General features: G+C 38.2%; 1 protein-coding gene across 1 annotated transcript in view; it reads right to left on the bottom strand.

The window, feature by feature from the left end:
* TG (thyroglobulin) overlaps positions 1-16,380 on the bottom strand; it is a 369,651-nt gene that overhangs the window by 271,076 nt on the left and 82,195 nt on the right. The window contains exons 20-22 of the mRNA XM_074202133.1: positions 15,985-16,209; positions 5,177-5,326; positions 4,239-4,409 (exon numbers count right to left, since the gene is read on the bottom strand). Coding sequence (XP_074058234.1) covers positions 4,239-4,409; positions 5,177-5,326; positions 15,985-16,209 — 546 coding nt within the window. The remainder of the gene's footprint in view (positions 1-4,238; positions 4,410-5,176; positions 5,327-15,984; positions 16,210-16,380) is intronic.

Below are 16,380 nucleotides of genomic sequence, written 5' to 3'. Positions count from 1 at the left end.
CCATCATCTTGGGATCACAGTTTCTTTATCCATCAGATGAGGAAATTGGGCCAAAAGTGATTGTTATTTAAGGCAATGGGGTTAAGTGACTTGCCCAAGGTCACACAGCTAGGTAATAAGTGTCTGAGGCCAGAATTGAACACAGGTCCTTCTGATTCCAGGGATGGTGCTCTGTGCACTGTGCCACCTAGCTGCACCTCTGAATAGCATTTTAAGGTTTGTAAAGAGCTTTATATACTACTACTACTACTACCACCACTACTACTACTATTACTACTACTACTAATAATAATAATAATAATAATAGCTAGCATTTCCATAGTTTTTAAAAGGGTTGGATAGCAATTTGATCCTCACAACAACCCAATGAGGGAAATGCTATTATTATCCTCATTTTACAGATAAGGAAATAGAGACAGATGGTAAGTGATTTCTATAGAATGAACCAGCTAATAAGTATGAAGTAGCCTTTAAACTAGGGTTTTTCCTGACTCCAAAATCAGTATTCTATTCACTGAGCCACTTAGCTGCCTGTTAGCTTCAACCAGCTAGTCAATAAAGTATTTAAAGATTTACTATATGCCAGCCTAAGGGCTAAAATTATAAATACAAGCAAAAAGATAGTTCCTGCCCATAAGGAGCTTATATCCTCATGGGGGAAGACAACACATAAAAGGAGAAGAAAAGGGGGTAGGGTCCTTATTTTGTTTGAGATGAGGGTATGTGACTCATTCAGAAGTAGCATATAGCAATCCTTATAGCCCAATGGCATACTCTTTCCTCTATGGCTTTAGATGTAGCTAGAATGTCTGAGTCCAAGCAAGGTATAAGCCATGATGACATGATTATTCATATATGTGACCCATATAAGATATCACTGATTAGTCAAACCTTACTCTTGATGATAATTAGCCAGAACAAGAGTCAGTTAAATCATTGCCACTTAATGAGAGGAGAGTAAAGTTCACTCTGCCAGGGCCACCCATAAATACTTCCTATCATCTCTTTGGAATTTGGGAAGGCAACTGTTCAAAATCATTGGGTGGGGTGCTGTCCCGTGACCAGAGATGGGAAGTGGCTTCTCTTCACCCACTAACAATGAAAATCTTTTTCCCCTTGTCTTCCTCTTTCCAGAGAACTCATCCTTTCCTGGTAGTGATAATGTAGGGGTCAGGGGGGAATATTATAGAGAGTGATGGGTGGAATTACAAAGAAATGCTGCAGGCAGGAAAGGGGCAACATTTACATCTATTACCCAGACCACCTAATTTGAGGTTTACCCTGCTTCTTTAATAGGCTTCATGTCCAACTTTAATTTAATTAATAGGGACTCTTTCTTCTCTACCCTGAGGCTGGTTTCTGGGTTTTCCAATATTCCTACACCTAGGTCTAGATCTACATCTAGGCAAGGACAAAACTGCTTTAATTTCATTCAAGGAGATAAATATCAATTAAGTTTTCTCTTCCCCAGCTTATTTTCCTAGCTACTAAGGGGAAAAAAGTAGACAAGAGGCAGAATGTTACCAGTGGACAGAGCATTGAACTAGAAGTCAGGAGTCATACGTTCTAATCCTAGTGATTTTACTAACATTTACCTGATTTTGAGTAATTCTCTCTGGGTCTCAGTTCCCTCAGTTGTAACCTAAAGGGGTTGCCTGAGATCAAGGGTTCTTAAGCTTTTTAATGTGACATGGACCCTCCTTTAGCAGTCTGGTAAAGCCTATAGACTCCTTCCCAGAACAGATTTTTTTTAAAGTGATTTGGAATCAAAGCTCAGTTTTAATTAAAGGTTAATGTAATTTTTTCCCATCCAAGTTCGCAGACTCCTTGAAATCCATCCATGGATCCTTTGGATCTCAGCTAAGAATACTTAGGTTAACTCTTCTTGAGTTCTCTCTGACATCTCTTGGAGCTCTAACATGTTAAGAATCCTAGGATCATAGATTTAGAGCTGGAAAGGGCAGTAGAAATCATATAACTCAACAGTCTAACCTCATAGATGAGGAAATAGATGACCAGAAAGGTTAAGCAATTTGTCCAAAGTCAAAAAGGCACGAAGTGTCAGATGCAGGATTTGAAGTGACAGTTAAGGCATAGCAATCAGCAGGAAATAAAGTGGTTGGTGGGTGGCCAAAAGAATAAATCATTCCTTAATATAAGATAATAAAGACAAAGTAAGAGGCACTCTTCTTAATAATAACTCATATTTCTACAATCATCTTAAATTTTGAAAAAATACCTTCCTTATATTAAATATTTGTTAGGTAGATAATATCAAAAACAATTAGCTTCATTTTTGGAGGGGGAAAGCTCAACTTCCCAGGGTCCCAAAATTAAGTAGAAGAGGTAAGTATTTGTAAACATGTCACTTCTTGACTAGAAGTACAGACCTCTTTTCTAGCTGGTAAAGTAATAACTTACATTATTAATTAACTGTCAGTTTACAAAGTGCTTTTTTATAACCAGAAGCTCGAGGTAGGCAGTAGTTATCCTTAGGTCTATTTTATAGATGAGGTAGCCGAGATGCATTCAAATGAAGTGACTTGCCCTTGGCTACTAAGCTAAGCTTTCAGAGCCAAGACTGAAATACACGTCTTCTGACCTTAAGCCCTATTACTCTTTCTACTAAATTATGAAACACTGGAAAATTGTAGCCAAGATGACACAAGGTAGGATTTGAATAGGCTTGAATATATTTTCTGAAAACTCTGGGCAAGGCCATAAGAAAAGTTAGGACATGATGTGAGAGAGAGGTATGTGTTGACAGATAGATAACATATACTTAGACATATCTCCTTGCAAATGGTTCTGTTAAATAAGAAGTGATTTATTCCTCTACCCTTCCATCCATTCACCTGGATCTGGCACATAGTTGGCAATAAAGAAATGCTTATTACCTTCCTTCAATAATCATTTATTAGGCACCTAAGAATATCTAGTGGAATCAGTTACTTGGGTGACTATTAGAAATCAGCTACTTATATTACTGTTGGGCAAATCTTTTAACCTCTATGTTTTAGTCTCTTCATCTGTAAAATAGAGACAACCATCTCCAAGGGAAAGGACCAAATGGGACATCCTATTGGGCTCCAATAAACATCATAATCTCATTGATTGTGCGGTGGTAAGGATCACAACAGAATCGTGCCTGCCTACCTTATGTAATTATCTATTGTCTCTCATAAATTCACTACCAAGGAGTTGGAAGCCTTCTTATATTCCTCTTAATACTGAGTTATTGGAGCACAGAGGATATCTAGTGGTTTCCTCTTATTTTAGCTATACATGACTGGTCTTTCATTTTTATTTGATGACCTATGAGCAAATCAAAACTACTATACTTCAAAGGTCATATGGGATGGGAAGGTACCTCGGAAAATAATAATGAGAGTTTACATGTGCATAGCACTTGCTACTTAAAAACCACTCCCTTGGAAATATGTTTTACCTGATTGCACATGCATAACATGTATCAGGATTATCTAGGGAAATGAGGAGGGGAAGGACAGAGGGAGAAAACTTTGAAACTCAAAATCTTATTAAAAATGAATGGAAAGTTGTTTTTACATGTGAATGAAAAGAATATTAATTTTAAAAAATTCACATGTATTTGTGATCCTCACAAAAACCCTGAAAGGTTTGCCAAGTAGATATTTTAATTCACATTTTATAGATAAGGAAATGGAAGCAAAGTGACCTACTCAGGGGCAGTTGGGTGTTGCAGTTGGATAAAGTGCCAGGTCTGATGTCAGGAAGTTGAATCTTCCTGATTTCAGATCTTGTCTATGTGACCCTGGGCAAGTCACTTAACCCTATTTGCCTCAATTTCCTCATCTGTAAAATGAATTGGAGATGGAAATGACTAACTACTCCAGCACCTTTGCCAAGAAAACCCTGAATAGGGTCATAAAAAGTTGGACATGACAGAAAATGACAAAGCAACAACAAATGACCTATTCAGGCCAAATAGTAAGCTTCATAGTGGGAATTTAAATTAGGCCTTCTGATTTCAATTCCAAGGCTTTTAAAAAAAATCTTGCTTTTCTACATGGATCTATTTTATGGGAAAGGATAAGCTGGCCAATGGAAATGATCAAAAATGGACTTATATTTAAGTATCATTCCTCAGCTGGATGACCTAAATAGCTCCAATTTAATGCCCCGAAGTATCTTTTTATGTTTTTCCCATTATGGGTTTTCTTCCTAGTTCCTTGGTTGGTTTCCCATCTAGCACATACTTAGGCATTGGGAATTGGTCAAAGGACCATCTGTTTCTGTCCACGCCAACTTCTTTCCAAGGCTGTCCACACAGAAGGATCTCCCGTCATTCAGGTTTTTCTGACTAGGAATGTATCCACCATCATCATCACACTTCAGTCCCAGTTCATTCCTCTGACAATCAGTGACACCTGCAGGGGAACATCAGTCAGCCAACAGACATTTATTAAGTGTTTATTATGAGTCCAACATTGGGCTAAGCACTGAAGAAATAAGAAAGACTCAGATTTATTCTGATTCTCCCAAGCATTGGGGGGTTTGCTAGGCAGTTTTGCAGGTGCCTGGGATGATTCCGTAAAATGACTTAGAGGTTAAAGTCAGCACTTTGTTTTGGATCCATAGTAAACCAAATAGGGTAGGAAACTATAAAGACCAGAGTGACACTTGGAGGGGGAGGCACTAAGAACTAGGGGCACCAAGAAAAACCTCATATAGTAACTAGACCTTGGTCCAATCTTGAAAGAGCCTAGGAATTCTAAGAGGGAGAGGTGAGGTAGGAGTCTATTCAAAGCATAAACAATCACTCTTGCAAAAAGAAAATAGCACAGAGATAGGAGATGAAGTAATATGGATAAGAAATAGTAAAATGTTGAATTCAACTAGCCTGTAAAATAAGGTAGGATAGGGTAAGATTGTAAAGCAATTGGAATGCCAAACAGGAATTTGTTTATGATCCCAGAGATTATAAGTAGCCACCAGAGAGCACTGAGTGGAGTAATGATATGGTCCTATCTGTCCCTCAGGAAAATCATCTTGTGTAGTTCTAAGGAGTATGGATTAAAGTGGGAAGAGATTTGAAGCAGGGAGATCAATTAAAAGGCTATTGCAATAGTCCACATGAAATGGTAGTATTTGGGAGGGGCTCTCTTTTGAAGCAGGCCCTGAGGCATTCACTTACAATGACTTTGGCTGAAAGCTCCAGTTGAAATGGTAGATCTCCCTGTAGGACAGCGGACACAGGCCAAGCTGCCTGGCTGCTCTTGGTAGAATCCAAGAGAACAGGGAATACATTCTTCATCCAGAAAGTAGCTGCCTTCAGGGCAAACAACTACAAAGCAAAAGGAGAGAATGAAGACTATTAGGAATTCCATCTAAGCTTTTTGGCTGCAGCCCGAAAGTACAGGGGGAAATGAAATTCCCAAAGACTTAAAAGAAGTCTCAAAAATTTACTGACTCCATTCTTCTGGTTACTATCCAAAACATCTCTGATAAAAGTCAGAGATCTCTGGTTCTCATAGTCTCATCTCTGTTTCCACTGTCACCCCCCGCCCCAGTCTAACCCCTCATTGATAGTCTATCTGGACGGACTGTAATAGATTCCTAATGAGTTTCTCTGCTTCCAATCTCTCTCTTTCCTTAAAAACACTCCTCTCTCTTCTAATTCATCACCTGACTGCATAATATTTGGACAGCAAGAGTTTGTATAGCTGTATCATAGAACATGTAGAAAGGAGTACAATAAGTCCACGAAGGGTTTGGGATGTCAGAAAACTGCCATATTTGATTCTGATGATAATTATGGAGTAACTTAAGTAGAGTAATAACACATCTAGATTTGCACTTCTACAAGTTGAGTGGAGAATGAATAGTAGAGAGACATGAAATGAGGAGACCATTCAGAAAGCTCTAGCAAAGACTCCTTGCCTCTGCTTATTCAGCTCATACTAATCCTTTAAAGTCTTACTCAAATGACACTACTTCCTTTAAGAAGTCTTTCCTGATCTCTCAATTGGTAATGCCCTATGCCCTCACATAACAGTTTATTTTTCAACTCTAATGTATTTAACATTTTCCAAGAAAATGTTAGTTCAGGGCGTTGTTCTCCCACCACCCTAAAGACAGTGATTGAAATGAGAGAAATTTCAGGCAAATTGGTGCTTGTGTCTTAACTCAAACAAGTTGCATTTCTTTGTACATCTATTGATCACCAAACAGTAATAACTTAATCAATGCTTGATGATTTGATGACTTATAATAGTAACCTCAGGAGCTAACGAGCTATGCCAGATCCCTTGACTAAATGGACTATCAAGGTTTCTGAAATCTTGTTTCTGAAAATGCTATTCTATTCATTACTTTAAATATTTGCTACTTGGTTTGTCCTACTTTTTGTGACCCCATTTGAGAGTTCACCATTTCCTTCTCCAACTCATTTCACAGATGGGGAAACTGAGGCAAACAGCGATTAAGTGACTTGCCCAGGGTCCCAAAGCTAATGAGTGCTGGAAATCATTTTTGAATTCAGGAAGATGAGTCTTCAGCCCTGAAGACTGCACCATTTAGCTGCCCTTCTTTTAAATGTAGCACCTTCAAATAGCCCCTCCACCTTTCTTCATGCTACAGATTGGGAATGATCAATTTGCTGAAATTTTGCCTAATATGGTCAAAATAGTTTGTGAATAAAAGTTCAAGACTCTCTTATTTATTAAAGGGATCAGTTTTGGTACACAGACTTTGAGACTATTGGCTGCTCAGAGGCCTTCTCAGTTTTATTTCTTATCTTGTAGATAATTGAAGCTACCCTAATGATGAAAATAATGAAGATTAACAATGGCCAAGAATTCAATGCAACTTCCTATGGTTGATTTATTAGTATTCCTTCAGTAAAGAAATGAAGCATAAGAAATCATGATTTGCCAACTGCATCTAAGGTGTACCAAATAGAGTATGACTTCAAGCTTCACGTTCTAAATAAGCTCAAAACCAGAGTCACATCTGGGGAATTGTATAATGTACCATCCAGCCTACTACTGACAATTCATTTCTTCCTTTAAAGGGCCCAGTTTCATTACCCATATGAGTCAGACTGAGAAATAGTAAGCCCAGAGCCAGCCTCATTTCTGGAACTGTGATTAGCTTTCAAGTAAGTGGTTTTAGAATTAATGATAACCCACCATACTGAGTTCACCCTGCCTTCCTCTCCCCACCCACAGGGAGGCAAGAGTAGAAAGAAAAATAAAACTTTACCAAACATGATATCTATCATTGGTTCAGTATGAAAAACAAAAGTACAGTTATGTTTAAAAAAACAAAACAAAACACAAGAGATTTTAAGTTCTAGGAAGCTTGGGATACTATGTTCTAATTTTCTCTTTCAAGGAATTTCTAATTTGCCTGAATTTTTTTTCAATCACTGTCTTTAGAGGGGGAGAACAACTTCCTGAACTAACTTTTTCTTGGAAAAGCAGACTCATGATGCATAAATGAGCTTACAGCTCCAATCTAGAAGATGGATCAAGCAAGATTGATATGTCCTAGAAACATAAGACTTCAGGAAAGGTAACATTAAAGAGAAACAGCTTATCTGAACCTTTTCTCTTATCTCAATAGTGAACCTGACATTATAGCATTCACAATATCTAAATTCCAGCTAAAGACTGGTGATGTTTATATGTACAATAGGGAAAAATACTTGAGGATTTTCTGCTGATACTTCATTTATCAGTTTAAGTAAGACTGACTCTGTGAGGGAGTAAAAAGGCTGGGATTTAGATCCAGTACTAGAAGCTACATGAGTCTGAAAGAATTATATGGCCTTCTCCTTCCTCTCCACCACACCTTCCTCCAGAAGCTGTAAGTAATTAGATATTGCTTCCCTTCACTGACAAACCCCATGAAAGTGCTATAAGAACATGGCAAAGAATATAAGTTCTGTTGGATATATTTCACACTGGCTCTTGCTACCTTAACATGCTGGAAAGTTGTAGCAAATGAGCTCACCAGAAATGAGCATCTGGAAAAACCTAGTTCTACTCCATTTTGGGGGGCCTGTCTTGTTTCCATCCTTTCACGGGTGTTTAATTGGTTTGATTCTATGTGCCTTTTGTATTGGTGGGATAGTGAAATTCTCTTAGGGAATCACTTAGGATCGTAGATCTGAAGATTAATTAATTCACCATTTTACAGATGAGTAAGCTGAGGCTCTCAGAGTTTAAGTGGCTTGCCTAAGGTCATGCAGGTAACAAATGATAGAGTCAAGATTCAAAATCAGGTCATGTGAATCCAGATTTAACACACTAGTCTCAGCACCTGTCTAGTCTACTCCACTCCCTTACTTTGTGTACAGTTCAAAAGAAAAGGGGTGAAGGATGTGGCATAGCTTGTGAGAAGGTTTGTAGAATATATATAGAAATGTAGAAAAAAGGAAAAGCTTATGATTTTGATTGGTCTCCTACTGGTCTATTCCTAGGCAGGTGCATGAATCTTTTTCCTTTGAGTTCTTTCTTCTCTAGGTTGTATTCTGGATTTTCTCTACTATATCTCAACTCTTCATCCTAGAAACTCATTCATTCTTGGAATATTAGCCTCCAACCCTGCAGTTTCTCCCTCTTATTGGATGACTCCTTCCAGAGCCTCCCCTGTTAGGGGAGACCAGACCAGACCAGCCTGTCTTATTCTTTCACAAGACTTTCTCTATAATGCCCTTCCACCTGGACCTTTGTCTTCCTGCTTCCCCTTCCAGTTTCCTTTTTTTTAGGATTTTGCAAGGCAAATGAGGTTAAGTGGCTTGCCTAAGGTCACACACTAGGTAATTTATTAAGTGTCTGAGGCCGGATTTGAACTCAGGTACTCCTGACTCCAGGGCCAGTGCTCTATCCACTGTACCACTTAGCTGCAGCCCCCACCCCCAGTTTCTTTTTAAATGTTGTCTTCTCCCATTAGAATGAAAGCTCCTTGGGGTCAAGGAACTGTCTTTGTCTTTCTAATTGCATTTGTATCTCCAGTTCTTAGTCCAGTGCCTTAATAATATGTAATAAAAATAGAGACTTCATCTGTCTTTATAATTATAGCAAATAACAAATAGGAAGATGCATCACATCGCCACAAATTATCTTTTTAATTGATTCTAGGTATCTATATATAATTCTCTTATTTGAGCTTTTGACCTGCTATAAAATGCTAAAAAAGTTGTGAATAAAACATATATGCAAAAATCAAACTTATTTAAATGAGCATTTGAACATTCAATGTACATCCATAGCGACAGGAAATGGGACACATTTTATGGGAAAGAGACCATTAGCCTTGAAAATAAACATATAAAGTGCTCTTTAAATAATTTAATAATTGTCCTACTAGAGTAATTACTCATAATACAGCCTTTGACTATCTCATCTCTATTTGGCATTGCTCCCATGTTATCCTTCATCATCAGATCTTATTAGTCCCCCCACCACCACCATCATCTCTGAGCTGGTCTCCACTACCAACACATTAAATAAGAAAGTTATCACCAGGTTTAAGGATCCCAAGGGAAGTTAATATGAATTTCTTTCTTTCAAAAATTTGTCAAAAATGTATTATTTCTTATTGATCCAAAAACTGGGTCCTAGTTTTGATGCCACTGCAAAATAACATTATTTATCCCTCACCTAGTTACCTGGAATTTTCCTGTAACCCTTCCCGCTTTTAAATTTCTTTCTCTGTTAAGGGTACCATCATCCTTCCTGTCTCCCAGGTTCATAGTTGAGAGTCATATTGGACATCTCACTCTATACCATCCTTAACCAATCAGTTGCCAAGTCCTGTTGATTCTTCATCTCTCACATTTGTCCCTCCTTTTTTTTGTTCACCATAGTTTAGTCACCACCAGCTAAGTGGTGCAATAAATAGTACATAGGTATTCATCTCCCCAATTTCCTCAAATACCAACTTTGCAATTCTGGGCAAGGTGCTTAACTCAATTTGCCTCAGTTTTCTCATTTGTAAAATGAGCTGGAAAAGGAAGCAAAAAACCACTCCACTACCTCAATGAAGAAAACCTCAAGTGGGGTCATGAAGAGTTGAATACAAATGAGCAACATCTATTACTCCTCACCTAAAATATTGCAATAGCCTAAATTTCTCTCCCCACCCCAATCCATCCTCTACAGAGCTGCCAAAGTATTATTCTTAAAGCAAAGATATGACTATTTAATCCCACTGCTCAATAAACTTTAGGGACTCTTTATTACTTCTAGTGTTCAATTTAGACTTTTCTGTTTGGATTTTAAAGCTCTTAGAAATATAGATCCAATCTATCTTTACAGTTTTTTTAACATCATACCCCTTGACATACTTTTTAGTTCAGCCAAACTGATTTTCTTATTGTTCTCCACATAATTCCCTTTACCTCCTATCTCCATGAACTTGTATAGGCTGTATCCTACCCACCCCCATCTCTACTCCTTTCAAAGTTAAACTCAAGGGTCACCACTTTGTGGTCTTTGTGGATCCACCAAATCTAATGGTTCTTTGTTCCTCCAAAATATCATGTGTTTGCATCATATTTGTATATCTAAAGATGTGAATATATATTCCCCCCTCATATAATGCAAGATTCTTTAGGGAAAATGGCACTGTAGAGAGAGTGTTAAATGTGAAGTCAAGAAGTATCAAGTTCATATTCAGCCTCATCTGCAAAATGAGGATGATGATTGATAATGGCACCAAATTTCCAGAATAGTTGTGAGGGTAAAATAAGACATCCATAAAGTCCTTCACAGTTAGAGGTATCTTTAAAATAGAAACAATCTAGCCTTGTGCAGAGAGTTATGGAGTTGGAGTCATGGTTCAGATCCTTCCTACGGCAATTTATAGACTTCAAAAAACCTCCCAGGATTTGGTTACTATGTCATGATCTGAATTAGTGGAATCAAGTTTCCCAAGATAGGGCAAATCACACATTCTTCCTGTGTTCTTGTCATTTTAAGAGGTATCCCCCCAAGACACAGGATGATGAAGTGATAGATTGTTAATGTTGAAATCAAGAAGGTGTGGGTTCAAGGCCCCATTTCTGACATATGCCAGGTGTAGTACCCTCATCAAGTCACTGACCTTTTTAGTGTCCCTGACCATAATTTACAAAGCAGACGACAGTTTGCATTGGGAAAAGGATTTTCCTCACTGGGGGTTCCCTACATCAATGAAAACACAGGTGAAGACTAAAATCAAAAAGCACTGCTTAGCTGCTGAATCATAGATTTGAGCTTGAAGGATAGGATGTGTTCAAATCCTGGGTGAATGTGAACAAATCACTATTTCTCTGGGGCCCGGTTTCCTCGCTGGTTTCTAAGGTCCCTTCCAGGTCTAATTCTATGCCCGTATTCTTCTGATGCTTAAAGGATAATTTGCAACCCATTCTAAAGAAAGGAGCTTCCCATGCTGGCTGTTTGTATATTTTTTAATTTGTAGAAAATGAGAATAAAAACATCACCCACTACTGAAATCACAGTATCTTTGTGAGAAAAGTATTCTATTAATTCCAGAGGGCTTCTACAATCCACATTAGGGACCACAGAATGCTAACTCAGAAGAAAAGCAATAGGAAAATAGTTCTGTTAAAAACACAAGCAATGAATAAGGGGGAAGGTAGAAAATCAGTTTTAGTGAATCAGAAACAGCCCCTCTAGGGCTCTGGTTTTAATGGACTAGCCTGTTAATCTCATTGCATGCAGGTAATTCCGAAGGGAGCAGCCAGTGGCTGGACCAGAGACAAGCAAGTAAACACAGGCATTAACAATGCTGTTGTCAACAAAGACTCCATTTCCCCTGTTTTATCCAGCCTCTCCTGCCAAGCATTCCAGTCTCAACCGCAATCTATAGTCCCAGCTGATCCTCCATAATTCCCCATTCCCCAGGGTAATCATAAAGGGTGAAAGGGCTGCCCCTCCTCCCTAGACCAGCCTCCCCAGTGATCACCCCAGCAGATGAGACTGAGATGATGACACTTTTCCACAGGACAATGCATTTACTTGTTTTTTTCACAGCTGTATTCCAGATGTGTATTTTATTCTGGAATACTCCCTGCCTGTCCTTACACACACACACACACACATACACACACACACACACACACACACACACACACACACTCATACACTCACACTCACTCACACATACACTCACACACACACACACACACACACACACACATGCTACAGATGAAGGAAATGAGAATAAGAAATGAACCCTATCTTGGGCATATATGAACAGGCTCATAGTGTTAGGTGCAGTATGGTGTGGTCAGTTATCAATAAATAAACATTATTTGAGGGTTTACTATTTGCCAGACATAAGTCCTGGGGATACAAAGAAAGGTAAAGTGCTAGGCTCGTATGTTATAATCTTGTCTTAGGTGATACTAGTTTAAAAAATCATTTAACCCCTCTGGTGCCTCAGTTTCCTCATCTGTAAAATGAAAATAATAACTCACTTGGTGCCTACATCACAGGGTGATTGTGAGTCTCAAATCATATAAAGTACTTTGTAAGCTCCAAAACAGAAATGATGTTTACTGCTATAGAATGAGAGCTGGCTCTGGATAAGTGGACCTAAGTTTAGAGCCAATCTCTGATGTTTGACTTTGGAAAGTCATTTAACATTGATGGGTTTCCTTTATCGTACCTGCAGATAAGAATGTTGGGCTAGATCAGAGGTTCAAATTACCTCAGGTGGTTCCCAACAATCTCTAAATGCAGCACCAAAGTAAAATGTAACTGGTAAATATTTGACTAAATATATAAAAAATAGATATTATAATTTAAAAATAAGTCAATATGTGGCCCTCTGGGATCTTTAGGTGTGGTTCAGTGGTACTTGATTATATATGATTTTCATATCACTAGATCTGGATGATCCCTCAAGGATCTGGCTCAAAAGCTTTAATTCTTTATAAATGTCAGTTGCTTTTTTTTTATTAGATAAAATGGAAGAAGAGGCAAAGTAGATCTTTGGGATCCCCTATATCTTCTTCTTAGGACCTTTCCCCATCTCTTACTATGATGTTTCACCCCCTAAAGACCCTAAGCTTCCACTGTGGGTCCCCCAACTAGGTGGAGATATCAGTAAGTATTGAAGGGAGAATGGAGGGAGAAGGAACAAGTGATGTCTCGTGTCATGTATAGGAAATTACCCTGGATAGTTACAGCTAATTGCAATGAAATTTTTAAAGAGAAAGAGGAAAAGGACTGACATAGCTTGGTTTTAAGTCTTATATAGATTCAGTAAAGTAAATAATAAAAGTGATTACAGGGAGTACTTTACAAAAGAAATGCATCTGTGGTAGTTGCTCTATTCAGGGCTGGGTCTTTCTCCCTTTAGGTTATCACTATGGTAAGGGGGGGGGGGCAGGGGATTAGGGTGGTGTTTGTTCATCTGAGGACTTCATTCATGCTATTTCAAAGCCCACCCACAGGACTGCAAGAAGAAGCAGTGTCAGATTCAGCCTAGAGCTATGTATTTGATTTATAACAGCTGGGAAATACTCCTAAAACATTTGGTGCCTAGGGCAAAAATGGTAGCAGAGAGGACAACATGGAATCTGTCTACTAGGGAAACCCTGTCATCTAATGCAATGGGGACAGCCTGGGCTAAGAACAGTCTTATCTGCAGAATGAGAAGGTCTTGGGAAAACCTCCCCAAAGGTGCTTGCACATGGTGGGTATCGAATAAATGTTTGTTGAAGTGAATTGGATTTTACACTTAAGGAAAAAACTGAAGCCCAGAGGAGATATTTTAGGTAATTAATAGCAGTGCTGAAGTCTGAACTTGGGTCTTCTGAATTCCAGCTTCAGTTCAGGTAACTACTAAGATCTCCAACTCTTTGAGTCTGTGGTGAATTCACTTTCATACATAATAGCAGTTTCATCTATAGATAGAATTTGAAATTCTAAGGAGAGTTTAGAAATTAACAGGAAACCAGACCTGAGTATGGTTAACATACTTTAGAGTAGGGGTTCCTAATTGGGGTTCGTGGATAGAATTCAGATGGATTATAAACTCAAATGGGAAAAATACATCTTTATTTTCATTAATCTTTGGATTCCATTTAAAGACATTATCTCAGAAAAGGTTTAAAGGTTTCACAAGTCTGTCAAAAGAGTCCATGATACAAAAAAAGGATAAGAACCTTTTTCTGAGGAGGACTCAAAAATTCCTGTGAATGAAATCCATGACCAATAAAAATGCTTTTTTCTGCATATAAAGTGAGCTGTATGGCTATAAAGAGAGCTGATAAATCAACATTTCATCTCAAGCCTCTCTGGGAAAAAATTTTCATTTTCATTCTGGGAGAAATTTCCAAAGATACTTTTGAAGTGAGGGAAGCCAACAACATCATTGAATTTTAATTAAAAATCAGTTTCTCCCAAAGCCACAAACTACTGTGCCTAAAACTTCCCAGATGAGGTTAGTGGGGCTCCCTTCACATGCTGATCTAACCAAACTTCTGAATGTCTCTAAAAATCCAGATACATTACCCATACCAATAATAATGACATATTCCCATTTCTATTGACACTGTAAGGTTTGCCCAATTTAGTCTTCAAAATGCCACTCAGAGATAGGCAGTGAGAATACTATTAATCCTACTTTTACAAAGGAGGAAACTGAGATACACAAGAGAGGCTAAGGGCATTGCCTGGGATAACACAGTGTTCATAGGAAAAAACCAAACAAAACCCTGTATTTTCTGACCTTCCAGCTTGCTTGTGCTCTGAGTTTATTCCTTCCTTTCCTGGAATCTCCCAGAAAGCTTTCATGGATAGAAACTTCCATCTCCATGAAACAATGAAAATAAACACCAACTCTGGAGTAGAGGATGCAAGCTGAAAGCTCACCTCTGGAGATTAATGCATGTGCAACTCTGGGTAAGTCATTTAAATGTTTTAGGACCTGTGCAATGGTCTATGACCTCAAAGGAAGGACTCTAATCAGATTTAGTTAGACACTATCCCTACCTACAAAATATCTGGTGCTCCTCAGCACCCCAAATTTCTCTGATGCATGGAGTGGTGAGAGTTAATATATTAATGCTCTAAATCCAAAGAACAATTTCATAAGGATTGTCATGGACCTTCCTTCTCCTACCTTGGAACCAACCTCTGAGCTCTGATGTCCCTTTAGGATTGTCACCAGGTCAGATACATTCATTACCAGCCATATTATCTAGAATTCCTAAACTATTGCTCTCAACACATTTTCACAGCCATGCCCTGTGCTCCAGACCTTATTAAATGTCTCTGGGTCCCCAGGTTTCTGACTAGTAAACTTTCACCATGACTAAATGCCATACTTATTGGACAATGAAAGACTATCATCTTCTGCTTCTAGCTCTAGAAAGTATAATCAAAGAAATACTCCTATTCCTAGAATGGAATTCCTTTTTCTATAACTTCATTCAGCATCCTCATGACTTCTTAGACTAAAATATCCATTTTTTCCCTATATGTGTGTGTGTGTGTTCTCTTCCTCTAATAGAATATAATTTCTTGATTTTTCTACTTATACTCCCAGTAAGCACTTAAATGCTTTTTCATTCATTCATTGTTCTTTGACATGGGTTGAAATGAAAGATCCTCCAATATCTCTTCCAAAATCTGTGATCAACAAAATTTTATCATACAAGTTGCAAACTTTCTGCTCACCTTTAAGATTGATCTTGGTTCCACAATTAAGTTATTTCATTTTTAGAATAGCTTTACTTAATTCAAGTAACATGATGGTAGGGGGATAAGATGGAGGAGAAAAGAGAAAGAGAGGAGGGGGAAGGAAATGAAAAGGGAAAAAATAGGAAAGACAGGGAGAAAAATAGAAATAGTGGGGTATGGGAAGAAGAAAACTAAAGGGAGAGAGATAAAGAAAAAGAGATGCAAATAAAGGAGGTAGCATTATAGGGAGGTGTTATCAACTTCCTAGTTCCTTAAGAGGAGGAGAGAATCAACATACCACATCCAGGTAAATCCAGAACTGTTTTTTCTGATGGTGAGTTCTTTTGGAATCCTTTCTTGCATCCAAATTGCACATTTGGAGATATGTCAAAATCATCCCCTCGGAGGAATCGTATAGTAGTGTCTGCTGGGAATGTCTTGGAATCTAAATGAAGCTGGAAACCACCACTCTGGATCAACTTTACAAAGCGTCCAACAAGGTCATTTCCCACAAAAATATTTTCTGTAACATAAAATGATGTGAAAGGTTTACTCTGTTTTCCTTTGTAGATCGAAGGAAAGATACTTAACACAATTTAGGAATACTTTAAAGAGATGATCCCCATTATCCTACTATCCTCTCCCTTCCACCAGAAGAGACCAAGGTGCATATGCATGTTCTTAGACACATGTG

Source organism: Macrotis lagotis, chromosome X (genome assembly GCF_037893015.1).
Source record: "Macrotis lagotis isolate mMagLag1 chromosome X, bilby.v1.9.chrom.fasta, whole genome shotgun sequence".
NCBI classification, from domain to species: Eukaryota; Metazoa; Chordata; class Mammalia; order Peramelemorphia; family Peramelidae; genus Macrotis; species Macrotis lagotis.
The sequence above is the reverse complement of the archived record's forward strand: the minus strand, read 5'-3'. Positions and strand labels throughout refer to the sequence as shown.